Source organism: Wallemia ichthyophaga (genome assembly GCF_000400465.1).
Source record: "Wallemia ichthyophaga EXF-994 unplaced genomic scaffold scaffold8, whole genome shotgun sequence".
In the NCBI taxonomy this organism is placed as follows: Eukaryota; Fungi; Basidiomycota; class Wallemiomycetes; order Wallemiales; family Wallemiaceae; genus Wallemia; species Wallemia ichthyophaga.
Genome location: NW_008806281.1, coordinates 167,335 through 193,487, shown reverse-complemented (window position 1 = coordinate 193,487; position 26,153 = coordinate 167,335). Strand labels below are relative to the sequence as shown.

At 45.1% G+C, this 26,153-nt stretch overlaps 11 protein-coding genes across 11 annotated transcripts; 7 read left to right on the top strand and 4 right to left on the bottom strand.

The window, feature by feature from the left end:
- Positions 1-2: 2 nt before the first annotated feature.
- Positions 3-1,470, top strand: J056_004479 (3-ketoacyl-CoA thiolase B, peroxisomal; the record flags this gene model as incomplete). Its single annotated transcript, XM_009269674.1, has 7 exons — positions 3-80; positions 130-231; positions 280-572; positions 618-1,095; positions 1,139-1,227; positions 1,274-1,379; positions 1,426-1,470. The coding sequence occupies 7 exons, from the start codon at positions 3-5 to the stop codon at positions 1,468-1,470; spliced, it is 1,191 nt and encodes a 396-aa protein (XP_009267949.1).
- Positions 1,471-1,580: 110 nt separating this feature from the next.
- On the bottom strand, positions 1,581-4,323 carry J056_004478 (Calcium channel YVC1; the record flags this gene model as incomplete). Its single annotated transcript, XM_009269673.1, has 4 exons — positions 1,581-2,939; positions 2,984-3,919; positions 3,969-4,021; positions 4,068-4,323. The coding sequence occupies 4 exons, from the start codon at positions 4,321-4,323 to the stop codon at positions 1,581-1,583; spliced, it is 2,604 nt and encodes an 867-aa protein (XP_009267948.1).
- Positions 4,324-4,817: 494 nt separating this feature from the next.
- On the top strand, positions 4,818-10,515 carry J056_004477 (Ubiquitin fusion degradation protein 4; the record flags this gene model as incomplete). The annotated part of the gene is made up of 4 exons (XM_009269672.1): positions 4,818-6,492; positions 6,536-9,083; positions 9,130-10,274; positions 10,322-10,515. 4 exons carry the CDS (start codon positions 4,818-4,820, stop codon positions 10,513-10,515), a joined length of 5,562 nt encoding a protein of 1,853 aa, XP_009267947.1.
- A 150-nt stretch (positions 10,516-10,665) lies between these two features.
- On the top strand, positions 10,666-12,219 carry J056_004476 (Arsenical pump membrane protein; the record flags this gene model as incomplete). The annotated part of the gene is made up of 3 exons (XM_009269671.1): positions 10,666-10,908; positions 10,961-11,104; positions 11,155-12,219. The coding sequence occupies 3 exons, from the start codon at positions 10,666-10,668 to the stop codon at positions 12,217-12,219; spliced, it is 1,452 nt and encodes a 483-aa protein (XP_009267946.1).
- Positions 12,220-12,263: 44 nt separating this feature from the next.
- On the top strand, positions 12,264-13,068 carry J056_004475 (uncharacterized protein; the record flags this gene model as incomplete). The annotated part of the gene is made up of 2 exons (XM_009269670.1): positions 12,264-12,339; positions 12,389-13,068. The coding sequence occupies 2 exons, from the start codon at positions 12,264-12,266 to the stop codon at positions 13,066-13,068; spliced, it is 756 nt and encodes a 251-aa protein (XP_009267945.1).
- A 90-nt stretch (positions 13,069-13,158) lies between these two features.
- On the bottom strand, positions 13,159-14,742 carry J056_004474 (RuvB-like helicase 1; the record flags this gene model as incomplete). The annotated part of the gene is made up of 4 exons (XM_009269669.1): positions 13,159-13,941; positions 13,998-14,239; positions 14,292-14,511; positions 14,575-14,742. The coding sequence occupies 4 exons, from the start codon at positions 14,740-14,742 to the stop codon at positions 13,159-13,161; spliced, it is 1,413 nt and encodes a 470-aa protein (XP_009267944.1).
- Positions 14,743-14,812: 70 nt separating this feature from the next.
- J056_004473 (Meiotic recombination protein DLH1) lies at positions 14,813-16,172 on the top strand (the record flags this gene model as incomplete). Its single annotated transcript, XM_009269668.1, has 8 exons — positions 14,813-14,863; positions 14,919-15,035; positions 15,116-15,266; positions 15,311-15,563; positions 15,608-15,668; positions 15,715-15,804; positions 15,856-16,077; positions 16,122-16,172. The coding sequence occupies 8 exons, from the start codon at positions 14,813-14,815 to the stop codon at positions 16,170-16,172; spliced, it is 996 nt and encodes a 331-aa protein (XP_009267943.1).
- Positions 16,173-16,302: 130 nt separating this feature from the next.
- J056_004472 (Actin patch protein 1) lies at positions 16,303-18,373 on the bottom strand (the record flags this gene model as incomplete). The annotated part of the gene is made up of 3 exons (XM_009269667.1): positions 16,303-17,451; positions 17,497-17,678; positions 17,728-18,373. The coding sequence occupies 3 exons, from the start codon at positions 18,371-18,373 to the stop codon at positions 16,303-16,305; spliced, it is 1,977 nt and encodes a 658-aa protein (XP_009267942.1).
- Positions 18,374-18,454: 81 nt separating this feature from the next.
- J056_004471 (Sulfite reductase subunit beta) lies at positions 18,455-23,736 on the top strand (the record flags this gene model as incomplete). Its single annotated transcript, XM_009269666.1, has 7 exons — positions 18,455-18,496; positions 18,547-18,736; positions 18,786-18,890; positions 19,357-20,835; positions 20,885-22,676; positions 22,723-23,047; positions 23,095-23,736. 7 exons carry the CDS (start codon positions 18,455-18,457, stop codon positions 23,734-23,736), a joined length of 4,575 nt encoding a protein of 1,524 aa, XP_009267941.1.
- Positions 23,737-23,846: 110 nt separating this feature from the next.
- Positions 23,847-24,233, bottom strand: J056_004470 (Zinc finger protein bud20; the record flags this gene model as incomplete). The annotated part of the gene is made up of 1 exon (XM_009269665.1): positions 23,847-24,233. The coding sequence occupies one exon, from the start codon at positions 24,231-24,233 to the stop codon at positions 23,847-23,849; it is 387 nt and encodes a 128-aa protein (XP_009267940.1).
- Positions 24,234-24,317: 84 nt separating this feature from the next.
- J056_004469 (uncharacterized protein) lies at positions 24,318-26,141 on the top strand (the record flags this gene model as incomplete). The annotated part of the gene is made up of 2 exons (XM_009269664.1): positions 24,318-24,921; positions 24,985-26,141. 2 exons carry the CDS (start codon positions 24,318-24,320, stop codon positions 26,139-26,141), a joined length of 1,761 nt encoding a protein of 586 aa, XP_009267939.1.
- Between the last annotated feature and the right edge of the window lie 12 nt (positions 26,142-26,153).

Below are 26,153 nucleotides of genomic sequence, written 5' to 3'. Positions count from 1 at the left end.
CGATGGCAAAGCAAAATATAATCTCAAAGAACGCAAATGACGTAGTAATTGTATCTGCTGTAAGGACACCAATTACTCGGGTGCGTCCATCTCCTCATATCCCAAACTTATATCTCACCCGTCACACAGGCTAGAAAGGGTGGTTTAGCCGGTACTCTCCCAGAGAAACTGCTGGCCCACGCTTTTAAAGAATCCATCCAGCGTGGCAAATTAGATCCAAAGCTTATCGAAGTGTGTATGCACTGCTGATATCACTCACCCGGTTAACTCGCTTATTAGGATATCGCCGTTGGAAATGTTTTGCCACCAGGTGGAGGTGCCAGCCTTGCACGTATGGCCCAACTCTACGCTGGTATTCCCCACTCGGCAGCTATTAATACCGTTAATCGCCAGTGCTCGTCTGGTTTACAAGCAGTGTCTCAGATCGCACTCGAAATCGCTTCTGGCCAGATCGACGTTGGTATTGGTGCAGGCGTTGAGTCTATGACTGCTCACTACGGCGCTGGCGCTATGCCACCTAACCTCGACCAAGATGTTCTCTCTAATCAAGAGTCAGCCGATTGCCTAATTCCGTGGGTCTTTCTTCAACACTCTAAACCCTCCTAACAATATTTTAGAATGGGTATCACTTCTGAGAATGTCGCTAAAGATTTCGGTATTTCTCGCGCAGCTCAAGATGAATTCGCTGCACAGTCTCAGCAGAAAGCTGCAGCCGCTCAAAAGGCAGGCAAGTTCACTAACGAAATCGCCCCTATCATGGTCAACAGTGAAGATGGTACCCATAAACTTATCGACAAGGACGATGGTATCAGAGATGGCGTCACCAAGGAAACTCTTGCCAAGCTGAAGCCAGCATTCGATCAGAATGGTTGTACGCACGCAGGCAACGCATCTCAAGTCTCAGATGGTGCAGCTGCCGTCGTTCTCACAAGGCGCAGTAACGCAGAGAAGCTTAAATTACCTATTCTTGGCAAATTCGTCGCTTCGGCTGACGTTGGTTGTCCACCACGTATTATGGGTATTGGTCCAGCTGTTGCTATTCCAAAGGTTCTTCAAAAGGCTGGTTTGTCTAGCTCTGATGTCGATATCTACGAGGTGAGTGGGTGTTGTGAATTTAATACTCTAACGATATGTCTAGATCAACGAGGCATTTGCATCGCAAGCACTCTACTGCGTTCAGAAACTTGGATTAGATCCTGTCAAAGTCAATCCAAACGGCGGTGCCATGTACGTTAGCCTATGTCGCGAATTAGTTATACTAACGTACTTGCAGTGCCCTCGGTCATCCTCTTGGATGCACTGGTGCTCGTCAGATTGCAACCATCTTATCAGAAGCTAAGAGAATTGGTGCTAAGGTTTTATGTACCTCTATGTGCATTGTAGGTTGGATGTCTTCTCACCTGAAACAATTTAATCGCATTTCAGGGCACGGGAATGGGCAAAGCTAGTATCATCATCAACGAGCAATGAGCTGAATTAAGTTACTAGGAATGTATAACGTACGACAAAGTAACGAAATTTCTTTATGAATACCATCACATGTTTACATGAAGGCTCTACTCGTTGGCATTTCCTGGTGCTCATTCGATACTTTTGGCTAGGCGCTCGAGTATGCTTTCCATTCGCGCCTGGCGAGCATCAATAGTCGATAGTTTTTCATGCATCTGTTCCGACTGGGTGCTATCCTGAAGAACATTCTGAGAGGGATGAGGCGATGTATTGTCACTCTTGGTTTTGCGTGACGGCTGTAAAGCGCCCTCTTGTTGAATTGGATTAGCCAGTATCGATCCAATATTCGACTCATGTGATCGTGGTTTCCTATACGCGCTAAGCATCGGCCGTGTTGAAAAGGCTTTGGCCAGCGGGCTGTTCAGACTGCCTATATTGCGACTGAGGGTATGTTCCACATTCGACATTCTGCGAGGGCGTCCCTTTTGGATGCGCTGCAGTCTGGCATTATCCGTGTCTTGAGTGGTGGGGCGTAGAACTGTTGATCCTTCTGTTTTCCTCCTGTTGCTTACTCCTGGTGGAGGATCGGTCTGACTAAGCAGTGGACTGACGGCATCTTCATTGTCATCGCTCTCCATCCGCGTCTGAGGAAAGGGTAACTCTGGCTCTTTGCCCACACTTTTGCTAAAACCAGGCTGTAGCACTTCCAGCTCATCGCGCAACCTCTGCTGCTGTATGCGTTGAGGGGAGAGTACATTACGCGAAGGTATCTGACTCAATCTGCGCTGTTCAATTTCCTCGCACATACGTCTATGCAGTTCATTCTCCTCGGTGCCATAGTGCTGCTCGCGTGCCACAGTAGTCGCGCGCTGTACCTCGTCATGATTGAACTGCGTCTTGCCAACGAAGTCGAGATCCTCCTCCTCATCTTCATCCCAGCCTTGATCGGGATGGTACTCGAATGCAGCTGCTACATCTTTGCCAGACCCTACCAACCCTTCAAGCAGAGTTAGGTTTTTCAGTTTCCGAGGCAGGCTCTCGCCAATCTTGTCCGCCATCGCTTGGATCCTCTTGTAGAAGGGCAACACGGAACGCAGCGTCTCTGGCTCATATCTCTCATAAAGCGAGATGATAAGCAGGATGGGTGCCGCAGTAGCTCTGACCATGAAAACGTTGAACTTGTGGAACCACCGTGGGGACAGTATCCATCGCGCAGGCGCCATCACTAGCCATGCAAATATGTTCAATGGTGGCTGGTACCCGAACAAAGCATCACTTTTGACTCCTTCTATAGTCTGCACCGCCTGTCTGAACATATACTCAGCTTCGGCGTCGGCATCTATTTTCGCAAATGTCGTAGACAGAATCGAGACGAGCACTGTGAGCAAAAGCGTATTGCTGATACACGCATATAACACAATTAGCACAGGCCCAAATACTGGATGAAGGTTTGGGGCTATGGTGAATCCAGTCCCATCCAATCCAAACCACTGCTGTTGTTGAGAAATGTCTTTAAAAAAGAAACTCAACTCACGATGAAAAGCATATATTTTGCTAGTTCCTCCCAAGTATACGCACCCCTACCGAGGGTCCAGAGAGCATAGAGAAACCCGGTGAAACAGAAGAAGGCTAGTGCCATCAGGAAGAGGAAATCGAGGAAAAGAGCTCGGATTGACAGAATCATAAGATTGTTTGATAGCGTAACAAATGCCAACCTAGGGAACAGCAGAGCAGCTGCGCATGATAATACTTCGAGTCCGAGAAGTGAATATTTTGGATGATCATACCAGATACCGTACACTCTAAAAGCGAGGTAATGGAGAAAATCGATAATGAAAAGCAAATCGAACCCATTCCAAAGATTTGCTGAGTATACTTTCCAACCATGCTCCTGTGTACTTGCCAGCTTTTCCAATGTGAAACCCAGAGCATAAAAAATGAAGCCGATTTCGATGATATTGAAAGAATGTTGCTCATTAGACTCAATTGCAAAAACGAATAGTGCGAATAAAATACAGAAGTTGACGTATTCAATGACAGAGCGTATACGAGGAACTTTTAGACGATAGTGATCTAGCAGAGGTGATTGACGGGGGTTGAAGAAAGTGATTGGCTTTACCTTGTAGTAATCACTGATAAAGGCGTGTTTGTTAACAGGTGTATACACTACAGAGCCATTCCAAATGGAATTGATAACTTTCTGACAATGTGCACTTTTTATAAAGCGCTTTGCATTTCCCACTATTGCGATCTCAAGTGCATTGCTGGCTTTGTAGAGAGGACCTTCACCTTCTTCTTCGATGACTTTCTGTACGACGTCTTCTGAAGCACCTTGAAAGAGTCTGAATGGCCCAGCTAAGACATAGGCTAAGTCAATCTTGGAAGAAGCTTTATCAGCATAGACTCGAAGGACTTTGAGAGCAAGTAGTTCACAGAGGTTAGCTCTGGTTGCATTTACGCCCATGTGGGTCTGCAGCTATGTTAGAGAAAGAGAAAATGACGCAATATGATGTGCACACCGGGGAACTTGACTCGCTAATAAAGTGAACTCTATTGACGAGAAGACAGTAGACTTATAGGGGTATGAGCAAGTAGCTAGGAAACCAATGGACACACACCAATAGCCAAATTTTGGTGGTACAAGGAACCATACTTGAGAGCGAGGATTTGAACGACATTGTAAGTAATATGGGGAGATTGTAGCTGCTCCCAGGAAAAAGGGGTTTCAATAATTCTAATGATATCTCTGCGTATTGTCCAGATAAGCGGATAAACATGGGATGTGGCCATCTTATCGTGGATAGACATCTCAGAGGTAGATGAGGAAGATAGCAATGGTGCTTCCTCGTCGCTGTTCTTATTTGCAAGATCCATCGACGTCGAAACCTACGAGATTTTTTATTCAACCAGGAGAAAGGGAAATTGTCGCTCGTTTCGTAGTAACGACGATGAGCATAATGAAGGTTTTAAAAAGAGTAAAATACAGCTATAAGTTTATTTATCTCAGGCATATATTTTAAATTGTGCGTGTGAGTAGTTAACTATAGCGGGTGTGTCACTGGGGGAATCGATTAGACGATAATGCCCTTTTGTAGATGAAAAGCATCTGCAGGAGCTTTAGCGTACACGCTATTGCTGCTAACGGAGGAGGGCTATAGAGATTGGTTAATTTAGACAAACGTGGGTTTGAGCTGTACAGTGCTTGAAGCCAGAGATCTAAAGGCCAAAAATGTATTGTAAATAAGAAGAATATTTTCATTTAAAAGTCTTTATATGATACAGCGTGATTAGATCTTTCTCTCGAACGACCATCACAAGCTAAATAAGAAATTGAGATCGTTTGATGGATATCTTGAATTAAAAATCAGATGCCACCAAAGAGGAATAAATCAAATAAGCCAAGTTATCCACAGCAATCTACAAGTCAATCGAGCAATACAAACAACAGCAACAGCAACAGTAATCCACAGCCAGGTTCTTCAAAGAGAAAGAGCCAGCAACCAGTTGAAACCACAAGTAACAAGAAATCAAAGTATAACCTCAGATCTACTAATAAAGAAATGGATAAGAAGCAATTAAACGTTCCAAATGAAAAATCTAAGAAATCTCGTCAACCAAACACTTCCAACCACAGACGTAATCCACAAAGAAACTCCTCAACCTACCACGACGATGACCTTCTCATGGCTGAAGCTGATGCTGCTGCAGAAGCTCGCAATGACGTACCCAACCTTGATAATTCTCCACAACATCACAACCAGCAACACAACGACCATGACCTTGATTTAGACCAGGATTTAGACCATGACGACGACGACGACAACCACCTAGATGAAATCCCTCAAGACGATCACGCTCTCCTTGCTGACTATAGAATGCTCAGTGGCTTGATCTTCGGTCAATCCTCACGCTACAAGAATATCCTCCAACACCTCCGCGAACGTCCTCATCCCTTAGGCTCTGGTGATGGTACACAGCTCATGATTGCTCTTCAAGAGTTAGCTGAAGTTTTAGCTGTTTCTACTGAAGAAACTCTCGCTGGCTCTTTCCAGGTTGAAGCTTTCTCTAAAGAACTAATTGCAATCATGAATGGCGATCCTCCGACTACAACCGATCAATCAAATAAGAAAGAACCTCTTTCAGCTGAAGCTCAGGAGGAAGCCGAGATAATGGCCGCTCTCGCTGCTTCTGGTGGTGGTGGCTTCGGTGACAACGTTGGTGAGGCTCAGCTCCTCGCTTGCCGTTGTTTGGCCAATCTCATGGAAGCCCTCCCCGGCTCATCAATTAGAGTTGCTCAAAACGGCGCTATCCCTATCCTTTGCTCAAAGTTACGTGATGTTCAGTACGTTGACCTCGCTGAAGAAGCTGTTTCTACTCTTGGCAAACTCGCTCAGGAGGTTCCAAACAAAATTGTCTCAGAAGGCGGTCTCACCGCGATTCTCCAATACCTCGACTTTTTCAATTCCCATGTCCAACGTACTGCGCTCACCGCTGCCGCCAACTGCTGTCGCGCTCTTCCTCCAGACAGCTTCGATATGGTTCACGACGCAATTCCGAAAATACGCGACGTTCTTGGTTATTCCGATCAAAGATTAGTAGAGCAAGCTTGTCTTTGTGTCGTTCGTATCATTGACAGTTACAAGAACAAAGCTGATCTTATCGAAAAGCTACTCGAGGATGGCACACTTATTACTGCAGTCGTCAGCCTTCTCTTACCCTCTGGATCAGGAGGTACGCCTCTGATCACTATTAACACCTTCACTGCACTCCTACGCTCCATGTCATCAGCAAGCAAAGCTAGTGCTAAGGCTGCCATCGCCTTGTTAGATGGCAGCATTGTTGACACTCTTTATAACATTCTCACTGGTGTACTCGTTCCAGAGAAAACTGATCCAACTACGCAAGCAATGAAAGATGGTTCTGCCCCTGGTGAAGGCGGTTTAGCTGATATGGTCGTTCTCGAAAACTTGGCTCACAGGCCAAAAGATCAAGTCGATGAGGCTCTCAGTCTTTCGTTAGAGCTACTTCCACCCATCGTACCTGGTGAGTAGCTCCCTTTTATTTAACTTAGCTAACGAACCATTAGTTGGTGTATTTGATAACAAGTCATACGTAAACAAAACAGGTGAAGGCCAAGATGAGAGCTCACGAGCAAATGAAGAGGTTGAAAGTCATGCACCGCCAAGCCTTGTCAACCGTACCAGACAGAGAGAGGCCACACGTCAAGAAGCAATGCGTAACCGCATTGAATGTCTCCGCTCTAACCCAGCTTCAATCGATCGCTTTATGTCTCTTATGCTTCCCGTATTTGTGGAAGTTTTCGCTGCATCTGTCTCTTTACCTGTCCGCAGTAAAGCACTAGCTGGTCTTCTCAAAATAGTCAGCTTTGCAGAGGAACCTGAACTACAGAACCTACTCAGATTTATTCCAATGGCTAGCTTTATTGGAGGTATACTTTCTTCACGCGATAACCCTAACTTGGTTACTGGTGCTCTTCAGCTCGTTGAGCTTCTCGTCAACAAGTTACCTGAAGTCTATCACTCAGCACTCAGACGCCAAGGTGTTATGTACGAGATTGAGGTTATTGCCGATGACAAGCTCAACTCAGAAAAGGACGATAAGGAGAAACAGACCGAGCCTAACTCAACGGCTGAAAGAGACGAGGGTCCACTTGGTGGTGATCCTGTTTCCAACCTCGCAAGAGCCCTTAGAGTTGACATACCGCAAGCTGAGTCATCACCAGGTTTCCTTAGTCTTGGAACTGGTAATCCAGCCAACAGACTCGCATCTTACTTGGCTGCCGGTAGCGCTGCTGCTTCAGCAGCTGCGGGTACCGCATCACCTGCGAGCCTCGATAGAGCTTCGAATGTAAATCCATCTGATGCAGCTATTGCCAGAGCTAGGGCACTGAAGGAAATCTTCGCAAAGTTGGAGGAACAAAATGGTGCTGAAACTTACGATGATGCCAAAGTTGCGCTTGCAGAAATTCGTGAGATGGTTCAAGGTCTCAAATCCTCAACTACACCTGCTGAACAGATAGAGGAAACACTGCAGAAGCTTGGCAATTGGTTTACTCGTGAAGATAGCATGTCTAGCTTTGAGTTACTCCGCAGTGGATTGATTGAGGGTCTGCTCGCGTTCATTACTGGTAATACCGATTCTCTTCCTACAGCACTCAGACATAAATTAGTAATTGAAATATTTTCAAGTAGACGATCACAAATTCCTGGCTCGCCATCTGCTCTGTTATCTCTGGTTAAACGTCTTCAAGAATCGCTCAGCAGATTGGAACCATTTTCTGTCAGCACAGTTGGATCAAATCTTGGTGATGATAGTCGCCGTAGCCCGATCTCAGCACTTAGTCGTCAAGTCAGACTGCGTTTGGTGGCTGATGATCCAGAGTTAAGCAAGGTGCAACCTACCATGGTCGTCTCTGTTCACGCTATTGCAACCTTCCAAATTCTAAACGACTATTTACGTCCTAGAATCATTAATGGACTTTCAGGTAAAGGTGGTAGTGGTTCATCAAGACTCTCTGGTGTGCTTGCCGCGTTTGCCGCCGCAACCGGCATTCCTCCTCCAGAAGCAGATGCATCTTCACCGAACTCCAGCAAGAAGGAAAATAAGGACAAAAAGGAGGGAAGTAGTAAGAGCAGTAGCCGTCGCAGCTCCAAGGAAGATTTGTCTGGTACACCGACAGCATCAAACCAGGAAAGCAAATCAAAAGGAAAGGGCAAGGAATCGGCCCAAGGTGATGAGGATGATGAGGATAATTACGAAGATGACGAGGATGATATCGATGAGGAGGAGCTTCGTGCTATGGAAGAGGATGATGATGAACACGAGGATGATGAGGATGAAAATGATAGAAATGATCCGTTTGCAGGCGAATTCGTTGATGAATTTGATGATGAGTTGTATGACGATGAGATGGAAGCTGACATGGTGGGTGAAGGTAGACTGGGCCAGGAGAAAACCATCAATTTGGATGTTAAGGATGATGGCAAGGAAATTGAAGCCAAGACTCCTGAAGGTACGCGTATACCGTCTCCAGCAGTTGCTTCTGAAGCTTCACCGAGTGCGAGAAAGTCATCCAAATCTAGCTCCAAGAAGCCTGAGTCTTCAGAAGGTACCAAGGAAGCAAAACCAAAAGGATCTTACGCATCGGCACTCAAGACAAAGCCAACCGACTTCCACCTCGAGTTTGAGTTGAATGGCGAAAAGGTCGATCTGGGGTCAACCATCTACAGTAATCTACATGACAATGATGATGCTGGTTCGAGAAACGTTTTCGCAAACGTCTACACTCTTAAATTTAGACGTAAGGAAGGACCAGTACCTAAGAAAGAGAAGAATGACGTTAAGCCAAATATCAGCGCCATCACGTCTGAAAGTGTACAAAACACGTGGTCACAGCTTCCTGCATCTGTCGCTCAAGACTCTCAGCATGCTCTCATTCTTCAACTTCTTAGAGTTCTCCATGCTATGTGCACAGGTGTACAAGAAGTCAATGTGCTCAACCAACCTGGTGCGGCTCTTTCTCAAGAAACTGGTGTTGGAGAGATGACGTTTGTCAACAACAAGCTTACCGCTAAGCTCAATCGTCAACTTGAAGAGCCTATGTTGATAGCTAGGTGCGTTGGTATCTGACGAGAAAATAAATCCTAACTTTTAACACAGTTCCTGTCTTCCTGATTGGGCAATCGACCTGCCAACTGCATTCCCCTTCCTTTTTACGTTCCAGACCCGATACGCTTTCTTACAAGCACAGAGCTGGGGTACAGCAAGGTTGATTACCAAGTGGCAGAACGAGGCATCACGCACATCTTCAGACAGCCGTAGAATTGATCCTACGACATCTCATCTAGGTAGGATGCAAAGACAAAAGGTTAGAATTTCCAGGGAATACGTGTTGGAGTCTGCCATCAAGGTATTTGAGTTGTACGGTGGCTCATCAAGCATATTAGAGATCGAATACTTTGAAGAAGTCGGAACAGGCTTGGGACCTACGTTAGAGTTCTATTCTTTGGTTAGTAAAGAATTCGCACGTAAAGACTTGAAGTTGTGGAGAGGAAGCTCAGATTCGTCAGAATCACCATATGTCTACTCACAGACTGGTCTTTTCCCAATGCCAATGTCAGCAAAGGAAATTGAATCAGATAGAGGTGAAGAGCGGATCAAGTTGTTCAGAATTTTGGGTCAATTCCTCGCTAAGGGTTTACTCGACTCTAGGATTATCGACATATCATTTAACCCTCTCCTCATGAATTTGGTTATGGGTTTGAATATTCCAAAGTCAGTTGCAGGTGTCAAGCTTGTAGATCCTTTGGTCGGAAAGAGTATCGAGGAAGTGCAAAAGATTGTTGGTTCAACAGAGCTGTCCAAGGGTCAAATAGCTGATAAGATTGATAACCTCGCACTCGACTTCACTTTACCAGGTCAGCCTGAATACCAGTTGGTCGAAAAAGGCGAAAATGTCGATGTTACTCTCGACAACGTTGGCGATTTCATTGATAAAGTGATCGACGCGACTCTCGTCAGTGGTGTGACCAAGCAAGTAGATGCATTTGTGGAAGGTTTCTCAAAGATATTGTCCGTTGAAGATATGAAGATCTTCACACCTGAGGAGCTCACAAGCTTGTTCGGCAATGCTGATGAAGATTGGACGACTGAGACGTTGAGCGAAGTCATCAAGGCTGACCATGGTTTCAACAATGACAGTCCAGCATTGCGTAGATTAATTGAGGCCTTATCTGAATTTGACAAGGTCGCTCGTAGAGACTTCTTGCAATTCCTCACTGGTTCTCCCAAGTTGCCAATTGGAGGTCAGTGGTATGTTTTTTGTGAAAGGTAATTGCTAACTCTGAATCAGGCTTCCGAGGACTGCATCCTCAGCTCACTGTCGTTCGCAAGTCGCCAGAAGCTGGGTACAAAGCGGACGACTCGCTTCCTAGTGTTATGACTTGCGCCAATTATCTCAAGCTGCCCGATTACAGCGACAAGGATGTATTGAAGCAAAAGCTTACGATAGCAATGAGTGAAGGCAAAGGTTTCTTGCTGTCATAGAAACCAAGTTTTAATCTTACATGTCTGATTTACTTTCTTTTTCTTTTTTTAGCATATCTCGATAGTATTCTAGCTAGCATGAATTTTAAATTTCTGCATTGTAACTTCAAGTTTGACGTTGTGTTCGTGACTGTCCCTTCATGCTTAACTATGAGGTATGAGGCTATAGTGACCATAATCTTCTTCTTGATTAGCAATTTCTTTACACTGAAGCCATTCAAAATCAATTTCAACAATTTCAGCATCTATTTAAACCTTCACACCGTTCCAATTCTCTGCATCATCGTGCTATTGGCTAGCAGGTGCATCGGTGGAGAGCAGTTGAAATACGGTTTCGTAGGCGATGAGACTCATCTAAGGCCGTATGATATTCTCCTACTGTTCTTGTCACTGGTGAGGTTTATTGATTGCATTCCTTGTACTATCAAAGCTTATGATTTCATAGGCTTATATTGCGTTATCGCTCGATGCAACGGGATTACTCCAGTATCTTGCATTTTGGGTATCAAATAAAGGCAAAAACTCTGGATACGCTTTATATGCTTACTTTTATTGCTTCTTTATCTTTCTAGCCACGTTCGTCGGGAATGTAAGTGCTCTTGACCTTATCTCGGCAGACGCTTATGTGTATATTTACAGGATCCAGTTATATTAAGTGGAACGGCATTTCTGGCTTACTTTACTAGAGTTACTGGACTCCATCCACCAATCGCGTTTCTGTTCTCTCAGTTCACAGCGGCGAACTTAGCATCGGCAGTACTCCCACCTTCGAATCCAACCAATTTAGTTTTAACGTCTACAACTTCTACTAGCTTCCTCACTTACGCGCTTTATCTCATTTTACCAGTCTTCTTCTCTGCAATAGCATTGCTAGGAGTTTTGTTCATTCAATTCTCACCATACAACAAATTACTCAGTCGTGATGATAACGAAGTGTATATCCCTTCTCGCTTGAGCGCACCTGAGGTCAATCCTCGCAGTGTCTTGATTGATAGAACTGGGGCAATCTTTAGCAGCGTGATATTAACAGCAACACTGGTTTCATTGGTCATTTGCAGCGTTTTGATTGAAGGTATGCATGTTTGTTGGATTACAATACCCGCTGCATTCGTTGTCTTTGTTAGAGACCTGGTACATGACTGGCGCCATCATGCCAAATTCAAGAGCAAGGTGGAGAAGAGGATTGGGTGGCTGCGAACTGTCAACCTGTCATTTCCTACCGTGTTGACAGTTGGTAGCCGTCTGCCATTCGCCCTTATACCATTTGCCATCACACAATTCATTCTCGTCAACTCATTGCAAGCAGTTGGCTGGATAGACATCTTTGCCAGTTGGGCACAGAAAGCAATAGGTGATGATACTTTACGGGCAGTGTGGGTATTGGGTTTGATAGAGATAGTGCTGTGCAATGGCAGCACTAACATCGGTGCAACTGTGCTTATGTCCCAAGTTCTCGTTCAGTCGAGCAGGAATCCAAAAACAGTACGTGCAGGGATGCTCGGTATAGCTTTCGGAAGCAATATTGGTGCATACTCATTCACGCTCTCGGCTAGCTTAGCGGGGCTACTATGGGATAAGATACTGAAATCAAAAGGAATCAGGATAGCGCGTCTGCAGTTTTTGTGGATGAACATATTTCCACTGATAATAACAGCTTTGGTAGGATTCTTTGTTATTTATGCAGAGGTTATGGTTATGAGCTGAACATATTCCCTTGTTCCACCTTTTCCATCATCACATCATAACAAATGGAGATAAAGAGAGTGATTGAGGAGAACAGCAACCTTCGCAAGGAGATTGAAATTTTAAAGAATAATTTCGCTAGTACGTTAATAAGCTTTACCCACAAATCAACTAACCCAATCACGCTCAGATTATCCTAATGCAAACGAGCTTAAAAATCTTGCAGTCCTCGTAAGAGATACTCTACAAGAATTCGACAGTAGAGAGCGTTTGATGAGAAGGCGTATCCTGGTTTTACAGCATCAGAGAGATCAACTCAACTATCAAGTGGAGGGTACGAGCAGCAACCATAGCCATACTCAACAATTAAAGGTATTTGAAGAGAACAGCGACAACGACATTGAAGTACTACGGAATCTCTTGAAATCCAAAGACGCACATAAGAACGCCGATCCGCTTTGGTTTAAGCGTGTGCGAAAGGAGCTTGATCAAGTCACCGATACTGAAGAAGAAAAAGCACTTGATGATATCGACAATCGACGAGATACACTCAAAATGAAAGATAGAGACAGACAGACTGAATCTGTTTTGGATGACTACATGAATCATTCAGCTAGCCCGTCATATTCCCAAGAAGGCTACCCACAACGACCGCCTGCTAGAATGAGTATGAGAGGTTTCGATGATGATGATAATTATTCAAGTCAATTCAATCTTCCCAACAACACTACCACCAGAACAGCGGATCTAGAAGCAGCATATAAACGCGTCACGGAAGCTTTTGAGAAGCTCGCTGATGAAAACATTCGAAACTCTGTTGCCGTGCATCAAATACTGAAAGAATATAGGCAAACAAATGGTCAATCCTAGCCTTTACGTACCATATATATAGAAAGCTAACTTTTGCATTATTTATTGTATTTTATACACATATAACTTAATCATAATCAGATTTTATATCTAGGATGAATGTGGTTGGCGAGTGGCAGCAGTGAAGTCTGCAGAAGTCTTTGCGTCAATGAAAAGATCATCCAGCTCAGACACGTCTTCTGGAGAAATCTCTGCCCTGTTACTATTCTTGGAAAGGATTGAAGCTGGAGTCAGTGTTTGCAAGACATATCTCAGCGATGTGTTTGCACCCTTCTCAGCCAATTGATCGAGTGCAGCCTCTCCCAATTTCAAACCTTCGACCTTGGATCTAAGGCTCAGGACAACCTTCATCTCTTCCTTGCTGTATGGAGTGGTCTTAATGATCATACATCTGTCCAATAAGTCTGTTGGTATACCGTGAGGAGAAACGATACCGTCGCCGCCGCTGTCTTCCGTTCCCTTGACAGTACACATACCCCTATTGGTTGCCAAAATGACATGTGGTGATATCGTACTCTCAAGAGCTCTGTTGAGGTATGTGAAGCACTCAATATCCAACATGTGCACTTCATCAATGAAGAGAACACCGGGAACCAATTCAGCTATACCTTGCTCAATGTAGCTATTCACGACTTTATTAATTTCACCACGCAGTTTGTCAGTTATTTCAGTTCGTCTACCCTTCACCAATTGACCCATTACGCTCATCACATCTTGACCGCCCTGTGGCCTAGCATTTGCCATATCAAGATCATGCAGAGTTATATCTTGAATGACTTCCTTTTTCTTATGTACTTCTCCTTTTGGCAGAGGTACATACTCTTCTGCTTCCAAATCGAATGATGTTGCATAGGCATCAGATCTACCGACGCGCTTGAAAGGTGAAGATGTTAAAAGAGACCTTTGTGCTTTTGCGCTATTACGCTTACCTTAACAGCACCAGTATTGGCTTCGATGTAAACGATATCACCTACAGAAACGCGTTCCTTCTGAATTGATTCATAGATAGATGGGTCCAATCTGAGCTGCTTTGTACCTTTGACAGTCTTGAGTGATATAACCACATGGCTGATGGTCTTTCCGTATCCAGACAATGGGTTCTCTGCTTCGACAGGCGTCAACTCTGAGATTTCGCCTTCATAGACCTCCTTGACTTCCTTTACGCGGAGACCTAGAGCGGTGTTTTAGTGGGAAGACCATACACTGTATACCACAAAACCAACCTATGGCTCTACGGAAGTTCTCCATCAACACTTCAGTCTTCTTCACTTCGGATGAGTAAACTTCTGAACCGACCATCGGGCAGAAGGGGACTTTAGAGCCCAATTCATGTGAAATAGACAGAGCAAGTGCAGTTTTACCGGTACCTGGTGCACCTGCGAGTAAGAGTGCTCTTCCTGAGAACTTGCGAAGTTTGATCATATCAGAGACGATACCACAGGCCTAAAGGGTAGCCAAGGGTGGCCTGTAAGCTAAACAGCATTTACGAATTGAATAAATCCCTACCTCTCTTGCCGTAGTCTGTCCAACCCATCCAGCAGAGCCAGTACCAACAACAGCAGAGCCATCTTCTTGCAAACCGAGACCACGGATATGCGAATGGGTCGCTACTCTGCTCTCACGAGCGCTTGTATTGGCTTGCGGAATTTGTGAAGTTTCTCCAGTTGCGGCCATGTTCGATGTATATTTCTGAGGAGGTTTATAACCAACGTCCACCAACAAAACGAAATAAATTATTCAAAGCATGTCACAAACACCTTCAGTCGTTGACCAATCAGAAGTTCTTAATGAAAATGTAGAGCATCTTTGAAGATCTCTAGTCATCTCCATCTCTAACGCTCATCTCTTAGCAAGCACCAGAGACTACTTTTGATCACATTGATACGCTCCAGCAGTACAATATCAATGCTGCTGATATCACTAAACTGCGCAACGGCGGAATTAGCACCGTTATGGCCGTTTTGCAAGTTACTCGTCGTCAATTGCTCAAAATCAAGGCAGATAGCTTCAATACTAACTGCTATCTACATACTCACAATCAAGCTAGGGTCTTTCCGAGGTTAAAGTCGAGAAGATCAAGGAAGCCGCTCAGAAGTGCTCAAAGACTGGTTTCTTAACCGCTGCAGAGGTCGCTAAGAAGCGTGAAAGCATATGCAACATCTCCACTGGCTCGAAAGCATTCGACGCTATTCTTGGGGGTGCGTTTGGTCGTCTTTCGCACCTATACTCACCACCTGTATAGCAGGTGTTCAATCACAAGCCATAACAGAGGTATATGGTGAATTCAGAACAGGAAAAACTCAACTCTGCCACACTGCTTGCGTTACTGTTCAGTTGCCCCAAGACATGGGCGGCGCTAGTGGTAAAGCTGCCTACATTGACACCGAAGGCACTTTCCGTCCAGACAGGATCAGGTCAATTGCGGCAAGATTTAACATGGATGAGGAGGCAGCTCTTGATAATATCACTGTTGCGCGCGCATTCAATTCAGAGCAGTATGTGCGACTCTTAATTTAATGTAAACTCTTACCTTGAGTAGACAGATGGACTTGCTGAACACTCTGGCAGCTAAAATGGCTGACGAGGGTGGCATCTACAGAGTGAGTAAAGCTACAAGCTAGCGTAGCAAATTGACATGATTCTCAGCTGGTCGTTGTCGACTCGATTCTTGCGCTATTCAGAACCGATTACAGCGGCCGAGGGGAACTTTCTGAGCGCCAGCAAAAACTGAATCAGGTGCGTCGTTAGTCTGATTAGTGGTTCAAAGCTGACGTAGTCGCATAATAGCATTTGACACGTCTGATTAGACTCGCTGAAGAATTCAACGTCGCGATTCTTATCTCTAATCACGTACAAGCTGATCCTGGCGCCATGACGACATTTGCAGCAGCCGACAAAAAACCTGTCGGGGGTCACGTTCTCGGTCATGCATCCACAACACGCATCTATCTTCGCAAAGGCAGAGGCAACGAGCGCATTGCAAAGTTGTCAGATTCACCAGACTTACCTGTAAGTATAATGAGGCGATGTATTATTAAGCTCATATTGTCTAGGAAACTGAAGCTACATATGCACTGGGTGTCGGTGGAATCGAAGAAGCTTAGTTGAACCTTTAGCTCTATTGTATTATTATATTTATTCGTCATTCAAATAAATTGCAAAGAACATTAAATAAATTATTGCTACAGATACAAATTGTGCGTTATGTCGTTAGCTTATAAAACCGTTGTAAGTCTATCTTTGAGCTGCGAGTAAGGTCTCCGTTATAGATTCAACCTCTCTTGCATCTTTAAATACGCAAAAGATGACTTGCGCAGGTATCTCCATCTTTGCTTTTTCCAATCTCATCATGAAATTATCAATGCGTTTCATTAATTTTGCTTCTGCGGCGTCATAAGCTTCAAACTCTATTGGTTCGCTGTCACTGCCCAGAAGAGTGATAGATGATGGCTTCGACCGAATTGAAGACGATGGCGTTGTCTCACTTCTAGATGGAAGCTTTGGCGCCAAATGTGTCTGTGGTGTGAGTGAAGGTTTAGGAGGCACAGGCGGTGGCGGGGGTTTCTTCGTCTGGCAAGTGTTTTCTTTCGGTGCTATAGGTGGTATATGTGACATAGGTGGTAGATCTGGCTTTGTGCTTCGCGGTGGTGGGACTGGTGGTATTAACACGTCCTCAGAAGACGTCCCTGTACTCTCCTTACTTATATCTTTGTCGTTTGGTGTTGTCACGTCTCTTATAAAGACTGCCAGTATCTGGTTAGGTCGCTCTCTCGCCAAAGATGAATACAGCTCCAAATCCTGTTCACCGCTATCTCCGACAAGAATAAACTGGCAAAGTTTGAATTCATTCAATATTTCAATCACACCTGCTCGTTTCCTCTCCGCAGCCGGTTCCCACAAGCCACCGAGCAGAGACTTTCCGCCATAATACTTGAGCTTGAAATGACCATGTGGGAGATTAGAAATATTGAAAAAGTCGTTAATTGCTGAGAATGCCTCATAGGGAGAATTAGACACATAGTGAAACCCTGCTATGCCCTGCTTATACATGTTATTGTACCAGTTGACGATATCTGGTATAACCATTTCTTTTTCATCGTTGACAAAGACGTTGCGGAACATGGCTCTGACCCCGTTGAAAATTTCCGTCGTCCTGACTGTATCGTCGAGGTCTGATATCACTCGTATGCCACGATCGGAAGACAGCTTTACATGGAGTATCTGACTGGCTGTTACGTCGGCAACTGAGTCAGGAGTTGGTACTATGCCTGGGCGTAAACTGTAGTCAAGCATCTGAGGGAGAAGGTCTACCTGGATTTTCAGCTCTATGGGCTTTTGATATGGATCTTTAACCCAAGAAGGTCTCCGGATGTTGTCTATTTTCTGTGAATTATAAGAAGAGCTAAACAAATTTAGTATCCGACCCACTATGTTAAACACATATTCAAAATGGCCTTGTTGATTCGTTCTTACTTGTGTAGTGGCGACCGGTTTAGCTTCGGGCACTTCGTCAACCGTCCTGTCGACAGGAGTACCCCAAACAGCATACACGTTGAGTTTCAAGATTCTATTGGGTAATATAGAGGACCAGAATGGCTGCAGACGCTTATCTGAAGATTGACGTAAGATGGCATACTGAGGAGTGGTAGAGCGACTCACTCATATTTGCATGCATAGTGTGCAACTTTTCAAGAGGTATACTTGGTACGCTAGCTTGTTGTCTTTCTAGTTGCTGAGGCTTCATCATATTCGCAACTCTGGGCTGTTCGTTCCAGCGACCAGGAGCAGTATTAGAGCCACCTGTACGAGCCGACTCAGCCTTGAGCTCAAGTTGAATCTGTTCTTGTTCAGATTTGGGTATATTGCTTGCCTCTAACTCCTCCAATTCCTCCTCGACGCTGCTGAATGTCTCCTGTGACGAAGCAGTAGTGTTGGGGAGAGGGGGAAGTGCAGCGAATGATCTTGCGAGCTTCATGAAAGCCCGCTGGGATCGTGTTGCTTTATCGATGCTTCTCAGACAGGACGCGTAGCCGCTGAGTTGGAGTTTGTATACAGATTCTTCAGCTTTCTCGACAGCCCAGCCTGGGAAGACGGTGATTGTATCAGTACCCTCAATAACTGTGTTAGGATCATTTGTGTATCCGAGTAAATCGCTTGCGTTTTGTGATGCAGATGAGTAAAAGGATTTCGCGAGCTGTGGATAGTCCTTTGAAGCGATATAAGTACCTGCGGAGCTGGCAAGGTTTGCAGCTCTCTGACCGAATCTTGAAGAAGTTAATTTTTGGATTCTGTTATTCCTATCCATTTTACCGTTAAACGTTGATAACAGAGAGTGAAATGGCCAAGTCAGCCAAGGGAAACGACCAAGAGAAGAAGCGTAAAGCTAATGAGATCGATGATATATTCGCAGGCGGTAGTACAAGTCGGGGTGATGAGAAGAAGCAAGAGCAGTCCAAACCAAACTCAAATTCATCAAAGAAGAAGGCGAAGAAAGCAAAGAAAGTTAGTGAGGATGTAAATACTGGTAAAGGCGACAAAGAGGACCAGTCACCAATTACTGTAGTCGACACAAGCTCGAGTACTGTAGACAAGAAACCAGAAAAGCAGAAGAAACAGCCGAAAGACGAGGAAGAAGACGACTTTGCTGATTCTAGGGGTACTAGTGGGCGTGAGTCAGGGTTTAAACGCTTAAACTCTTTTAACGCGTTTATACACAGGAAAAAGGACCGATGACGGATTTTCAGTGTATACCTTTGATGAGCTTGGTATGGATGATGATAAAGGTGGCGATACAGCTTTATGTCCATTTGATTGTGACTGCTGTGAGTTTGCCGGAATCGAGATATTGAACAGTACTGATAAAATTTTCAAGGTTTCTGAGTTTAAACTGAGGTATCAAAGTGTAGATTGGATAATATAGATTAGCAACATGTACCAATTGATGAAACACGTCTGAATTCGGATTTGGCTAACACAACTAAAATTCCGACGATACCGACGATACCGATGAGGAAAGGAACGGGAGAGAGATGAATTAAGTGTAAAAACATTAACAACGGGATAGCTAATAAGATTTAATAAAATGCTGAATTGTAATCGGAAGAATTTTAGTGGACGACTACGAAGCACATCATCGATGCAGATTGGCGGACTCGCTTCTTTAACTTGGACCAACAAAGTCAAAAGTGAGTAAAGCTTGAAATTTAAAGGAAAAGCTAATTAGTATATAGATGGCCACCTTAATTTCACAGGTGGTTGGTAGAATTACTTATCTCAGTTCGAAGACAGTGGTATCTGTGTTGCCACCTTCAAACCAGCCATCTTCATTCGACCAATCATATTCCATTTTGGCAAATGACACTGGCCTTGTAAATCATCCTGTGATTGCCACTCTCCATTCCAGAGCTCAGCCAATCGACACCGCCGTTAGACACGCACTCAATGGCGCAAGTCCTGTCTCCGTCACTGGCTTTGCAGACCCACACATGATTAACGAGATTATTACTCTTACTAAGCAACTCAACGATGAGCCAATCGTCTTCAATTTGTCTATTGAACAAGCCGGTGACCTCTCCGATATACTCACCCTCCGCTCTTCCGGTCTTCCAATCATCTACTCTTCATCTTTAGTTGAAGCTCACGATCATTCTCTCATTGCTTCCAAGCTTGCTGCTCAGCTCAATTCCTCCGTCATTCACATCTTCGAAGATTCCTCCATCGTTGACCACTTTAGTGAAATTTCTCAGCAAGACATCATTACCTTCCTCCAAAATGATAAAGCTCCTTCTAACGGTATTAATGGCGTTTCTCACTTACCATCAGACAAGTCTGCTAAGCAGCTCGAAAATTTTGATGCTATCGCCTTGCAGGCACTCATCGCCACACGCAGACCACAACGCACCTCTTTTTACTCTGGTCCTTCAGATCCTAACACTTTATTTATCACTTTTGGCTCTGCTTCTTCAGCCTTCCTCAACTCCGTCAACAAAGACTCTGCTATTGGAGTTCTCGCACTCACCACTTACCGTCCAATGGACTATCAGCGACTCCTTGATCTTATTCCTTCATCTGTTGAGCGTATTGCCGTTCTCGAACAAGTTACCAAAAAGGTTGATCAATTCGCTCCACTTTTTGTTGACGTGATCAGTGCATTCACCACCTCAGACAGGCAATTACCAAAGCTTTCGTCCAGTGTTATTGGATCTATAAGTCAAGACAAGATTGCTACGGTGGTTGAATCTGTTCACTCCAACCTCGACAAGGACCAACCAGAGCACGGTCAGCTCTATGGAAAGCTCTCTGAGGCAGCTAAAGCAAATTACGATGTTTACGTACCTAAGCATGAAAAGTCATACACTCAACTCTTGGAACAAATCTTTGGTGAAAACTTGGCTGTTGTCAACTCGCCAGATCAAGTACCATCAGAGGGTCTTGACATTACTTCACCAGAGTTTGCATTCGGTTCTACTCTCGCTAATCTCAACAAGAGAGAGTCCGTCATTAGTGCCATCTCTGAGTTAATCTCCTCAAACAGTGTTTCGAATCAACTTCACGAAGCTTTCTCAAAATGGCTTATTAAGAAAGATGACTCGAAAGTTAGCCAGTCACTTGCAAACACAGCCGTTGAAATCTTAAAAAATGAAAAGCCATCTCATCCAAAGGTCCGATATGTTTTGGAAAATACCAGTTTGCTCACTTCACAATCGCGTTGGATTATTGGATCTGATGCATGGTCGTACGATGTAGGATTCTCAGGGCTTCACCATGGTAAGTTGGAATACGAGTATTGATTGAAAGTTTTGCTGACATCAATTAGTTATTGCATCTGGAAAGAACATAAACGTTCTTCTTATTGATTCATTGCCATACCATCAGAGAAACGCCCAAGATCCATCAAAGCGCAAGAAGGATGTTGGTCTCTATGCAATGAACTACGGAGATGTTTACGTCGCATCTGTTGCCGTGTACTCATCATACACCCAAGTCCTCCAAGCATTGATGGAAGCTGACAAGTATGATGGCCCATCTATTGTCCTTGCTCACTTGCCATACACTTCAGAGCAATCTACTCCACTTCAAATGCTCAAGGATACAAAGGCAGCTGTCGACGTTGGCTACTGGCCGTTATACCGTTGGAACCCAGCAAAAGAAACCAACAACATGTTCTCACTCGACTCTGAGCGTATCAAAGAAGACCTCAAGAGCTTCCTCGATCGCCAAAACCATTTAGCTAACTTTGTTCAATCCAAGCCACAGCTTGCACCACAGCTTGTTGGCTCAGAGGGACAAGGTTTGAAGGATGCTCAAAAGAAGAAGGCACAGCAAGCATTGGACTCACTTCTCGGTAACATGGATGGTCCACCATTGCTCGTATTGTTTGCTTCTGACGGTGGTAACGCTGAGAAGGTTGCTAAGCGCATCGCTACTCGCGCTAAGCTGCGCGGAGTTGCTGCTAGAGTTTTGGCTATGGATGACTTCCCATTTGAGGATATGAAGCTCGAGAAAAACGTTGTCTTTGTTTCTTCAACAGCTGGTCAGGGTGAGCCACCACAAAACGGAAGAAACTTTTTCAAGACCACGGCCACCTTGCTCGGACAAGCTGATGTTTTCAAGACATTGAATGACGTCAAGTTCAGTGTGTTTGGTATGGGTGACTCTCACTATTGGCCAAGAATCGAAGATGCACACTTCTACAATCGTCCTGGAAAGGACTTGGATGCACGTCTTGAGAAGCTTGGCGCTACACGTTTTGCCGACCTTGGATTGGGTGACGACCAAGATCCAGATGGTCCACAGACGGGTTACAAGATCTGGGAACCAAAGCTGTGGAAGGCGTTAGGTGTCGACGATGTCGAAGTCACTGAAAAGGAACCGGAACCAGTTACAAATGAGCACATCAAGATTGCATCCAACTTCCTCCGCGGTACAATTGAACAAGGACTTGAGGATGAGTCTACTGGGGCTATCGCCGAGGCCGATACACAATTGACCAAGTTCCACGGTACCTATATGCAAGATGACCGTGATATCAGAGAGGATAGAAAGAATGAAGGGCTGGAGCCAGCATACAGTTTCATGATTAGAGTGCGTATGCCAGCAGGTGTTTGTAACGGTCCACAATGGTTGGCATTTGACAGGATTGGTGATGAGTATGCCAATAAGTCGATGAAGATTACTACAAGACAAACATTCCAATTCCACGGTGTGATCAAGCGTAACTTGAAGGCAACAATGCAAGCAATCAATAAGACAGCCTTGGATACTATTGCTGCATGTGGTGATGTCAACAGAAACGTATTGGCATCGGCCAATCCCACATTCTCGCATTTGCACGCTGTTGTGCACGAAGCTGCTAAGGGACTGAGTGATCACCTCTTGCCGCAGACCTCAGCATACCGTGAGATTTGGTTAGATGGCAAGAAGATTGCAGGTGAATCTGTCGTCGATCAGGAGCCATTGTACACTCCATACTACCTGCCAAGAAAGTTTAAGATCGCTATTGCTATTCCACCTCACAACGATGTTGATGTCTTTGCAAATGATGTTGGTTTCATTGCGATTGTAAATGAGAGAAGTCAACAACTTGAAGGTTTCAACGTTGCGATAGGGTGAGTGTTGAGACAAGATTTTAGAAAACGCTAACAGTGCTCACAGTGGTGGTATGGGTGTTACACACTCAAACAAGAAAACATATCCACGTCTTGGTGATGTCATTGGATTTGTGCCACCAAACAAGATCAACGACGTCGCTGAGAAGATCATGTTGGTTCAACGCGACTATGGTAACCGTGAGAACCGCAAGAATGCTCGTCTGAAGTACACCATCGACAACTTGACATTACCTGGATTCGTTGGCAAGCTCCATGAATACCTCGGTTACAAATTGGAAGAGAGTCGTCCATACAAGTTTGACTCGAACATCGATAGGTATGGATGGGCTCAGGGTCAGGATGGAAAGTGGCACTTTACCATGTTTATTGTGAGTATTAGTGTTGCAAGATTAGACATGCTAATTGGATCCTTTAGGAAAACGGTCGTATCCAAGATGAAATCGATGGTCTTCAATACAAGACCGGGCTGCGTGAAATAGCAAAGATTCACAAGGGTACATTCCGTCTCACAGCCAACCAACATTTGATAATTTCAGATGTTGAGGATTCACAGCTCGAGGAGATAAAGAACCTGCTTCACAAGTATAAGTTAGATATCTTGACCTATACAGGATTGAGATTGTCTTCATCAGCGTGTGTTGCGTTACCAACTTGTGGATTAGCAATGGCGGAATCGGAGCGTTACTTGCCTATGTTAGTTGGAAAGGTGGAGAATATCATGGAGAAGAATGGATTGAGGAACGACATGATAGTGATGAGAATGTCTGGATGTCCAAACGGATGCTCTCGACCATGGATGGGAGAAATAGCATTCGTGGGTAGGGCTCCTGGAACATATTTGATGTTATTGGGTGGAGCATCTGACGGAACACGATTGGCGAAGCCATTCAAGGAGTCGGTAACCGAGCCAGAGATATTAGACATACTCAGCCCATTGATCAAGCAGTACGCGCTTGAGAGGCTGGAAAATGAGGGATTCGGTGATTTCGTTATCAGACAAGGAGTTGTGAAACCAACAACACACGGAACCAACTTCTACGATAACTCATGTCTTTAAGTTTGAGTAAAGGCGAAATTATTCTTTTTAAGGGCTTTTTCAATTTATTCTTGTTTGCATAAATAATCTATAGATACATAAAATCTGTGTGATAGATACAAGGTCCGTGGCTAATTGTGATCAACTTCAATCGACTGTGGCTTAGTTGAGTTTCGTTGAGTTTTATCGACGCCCAAACCGACAGCAGCGTCTGCCTCAGCCTGGGTGTAAGCAGGTTCCTTGAGATTCTTGAGACGTCTTCTGTGAACTTTTGTCTTTTGGTGCGCGGACAGAGAGACGTCAGATTCAAAGTATCTAGCGCATTCAACGCAGTAGTGCTGTCCTAATCCAGGCAAACTTTCGTCCAGAGGCTGGTTCTCCAATTTTGCTTTATTCTCAGGCAGCAAATCTTGTAGCTGGACCTGGTCGAGATCCTTAGTGCGGGCTTTGGTTCTCGATGCTCTGTGGATATCTCTTTTAGACGCGCCTGTCCTGCTTCTCCTGGAGGGGCCTGGCATATTCAGCGCTCTCGACGTTTAGGACAACCATCATTGAGGTGATATTGAAGAGAGATATAAATTGACTTAATTTTATATTTTTATATGTCTTCCTACTTTCCACGTCCATTTAACGGAAAGGATTATATTCCCCCACAGCATCTCACACCTGACGATGGCAACGCGGGTGACAACAGGGACGACAAGGACAACGGGGATGACGCGGTGACATTCAAGCGCTACATCTCTAATCTCAAACTAGGCGAGACGTGGGACATGCTAGCGTTGAAATACGGCAACATAGATGCAGCAGAAGATGATGAAGTGGATATACTAACAGGCGAGCTAATTTCGGACCGCGGTCACATACGCGGGCTTGACTCTAACCTCGTATTCGGTGGTGTAGACGGTGGTGATGCGACAGATGACTCTGGAGCGTCAGACGAGGATAGCGAGCATGAACGCGAGCTGCTCGAGCAGCACCAGGCACTAATACACCAGCAGCGCTCTCAAAGAGACCAGGAAGATCTTGATGCGTTTCTGCGCGCTGATCGGGAGCTACACGCCGATCACGAACCTTACTACCGCGATAGAAAAAGCAGGGGCTTGCCGACGGTGATTGATTTCTCAGAGAGCGATGCAGAATGGCATGATTTGAGTGGTAGTGATGACAAGGAGAATGCGGGCGTGAGAAAGGGTATGCGTATGGGTGGGTGTGAGTACTGACTCCTTCCTTTTTTTGACTTCTGACTCTGACATTACCGCTTTACAGCTCGTGCAGGTCAATCGACAACCAGCAAACGTAGAAGATCTTCAGTACAGAGGAACATGGCGCAGAATACAATTGGAAACACATCTCCCAGCTCAGATGGCAGCGTAGTAAGAGGCGCAACGAAGCACATCAAGACGATCGAATTGTCTTCGAGTGAGAGCGAGGACGAGGACGGTAGTGATGAGGGTTTGCCACACGACAGACTATCCGCTTGGCAAAGCTACAGCAGCAGTAATGAAAGCGACAGTGACAGTGACAACGACCAAAACTCAGCTGCGGTGAAGAAGAACGAGTATCGCACTGCGAATGACGACAATGGCGACACCAGTTTTGACGCTTTCTGGAAATACAAAGAAGAGAAATATGCGATGGACGGGCGCAGTGATGAAGAGGAGCTAACAGATGACAGTGCAAAGCAGAGAGCGCTGAGGGAGAAGAGGAAGAGAGACAGAAGAATGCGTCCGCGTGACAGGCGCAGCATGACACTGAGCAGCAGTAGCAGTGGCAGTAGTAGCAGTAACAGCAACCCATCGGAAAGCGACAAAGATATAGGCAAGACGCTCACCTCGCGCTCATCCCACAAGGGGAAAGGGAAACCAAGACCGAAACAGAAGGTTAATTTCAACTTGGCAAGCAGAGCCAGCGAGAGTAGTGAAAGTAGTGAGAGTAGTGAGGATGATGAGCTCACTCGACGCGTCAAAGCGATTAAACTGCGCCAGGAGAGTGAGGAGCAATTGTTCAAGAAACCACAGTCAAAACAACACCAACAGCTATCTGCACCAATGTCAGCGCGCAAGAGTCGGAACGTGACACCACCTAGACGGACGACGATAATTGATGGGATGCGCACAGCGCCTGCGAAGAGTCGCAAAGAAACACAGCCATTGCCACTGACGCCGACAGGCAGTGGGATGAGCAAGAATAGGGGCACTTACACACCAAGCGCATCGAGAATGCAGATGACGCCATCACAGCGCAACGATAACCGTAGGAGGAGAATCGAGGAGACGCTGGCAGATGAACGAAAAACGCGGTCTCTGTTGTCAGGTGATCGCTCAGGGCTTACGCCCATGATGAAAAAGATCATGATCAGTGACACACCGCGAAGCAGCAAAACACATCATACCCAGACACCGTCAAAGGCGGGAAGAAGATGAGAATAGTGTTGT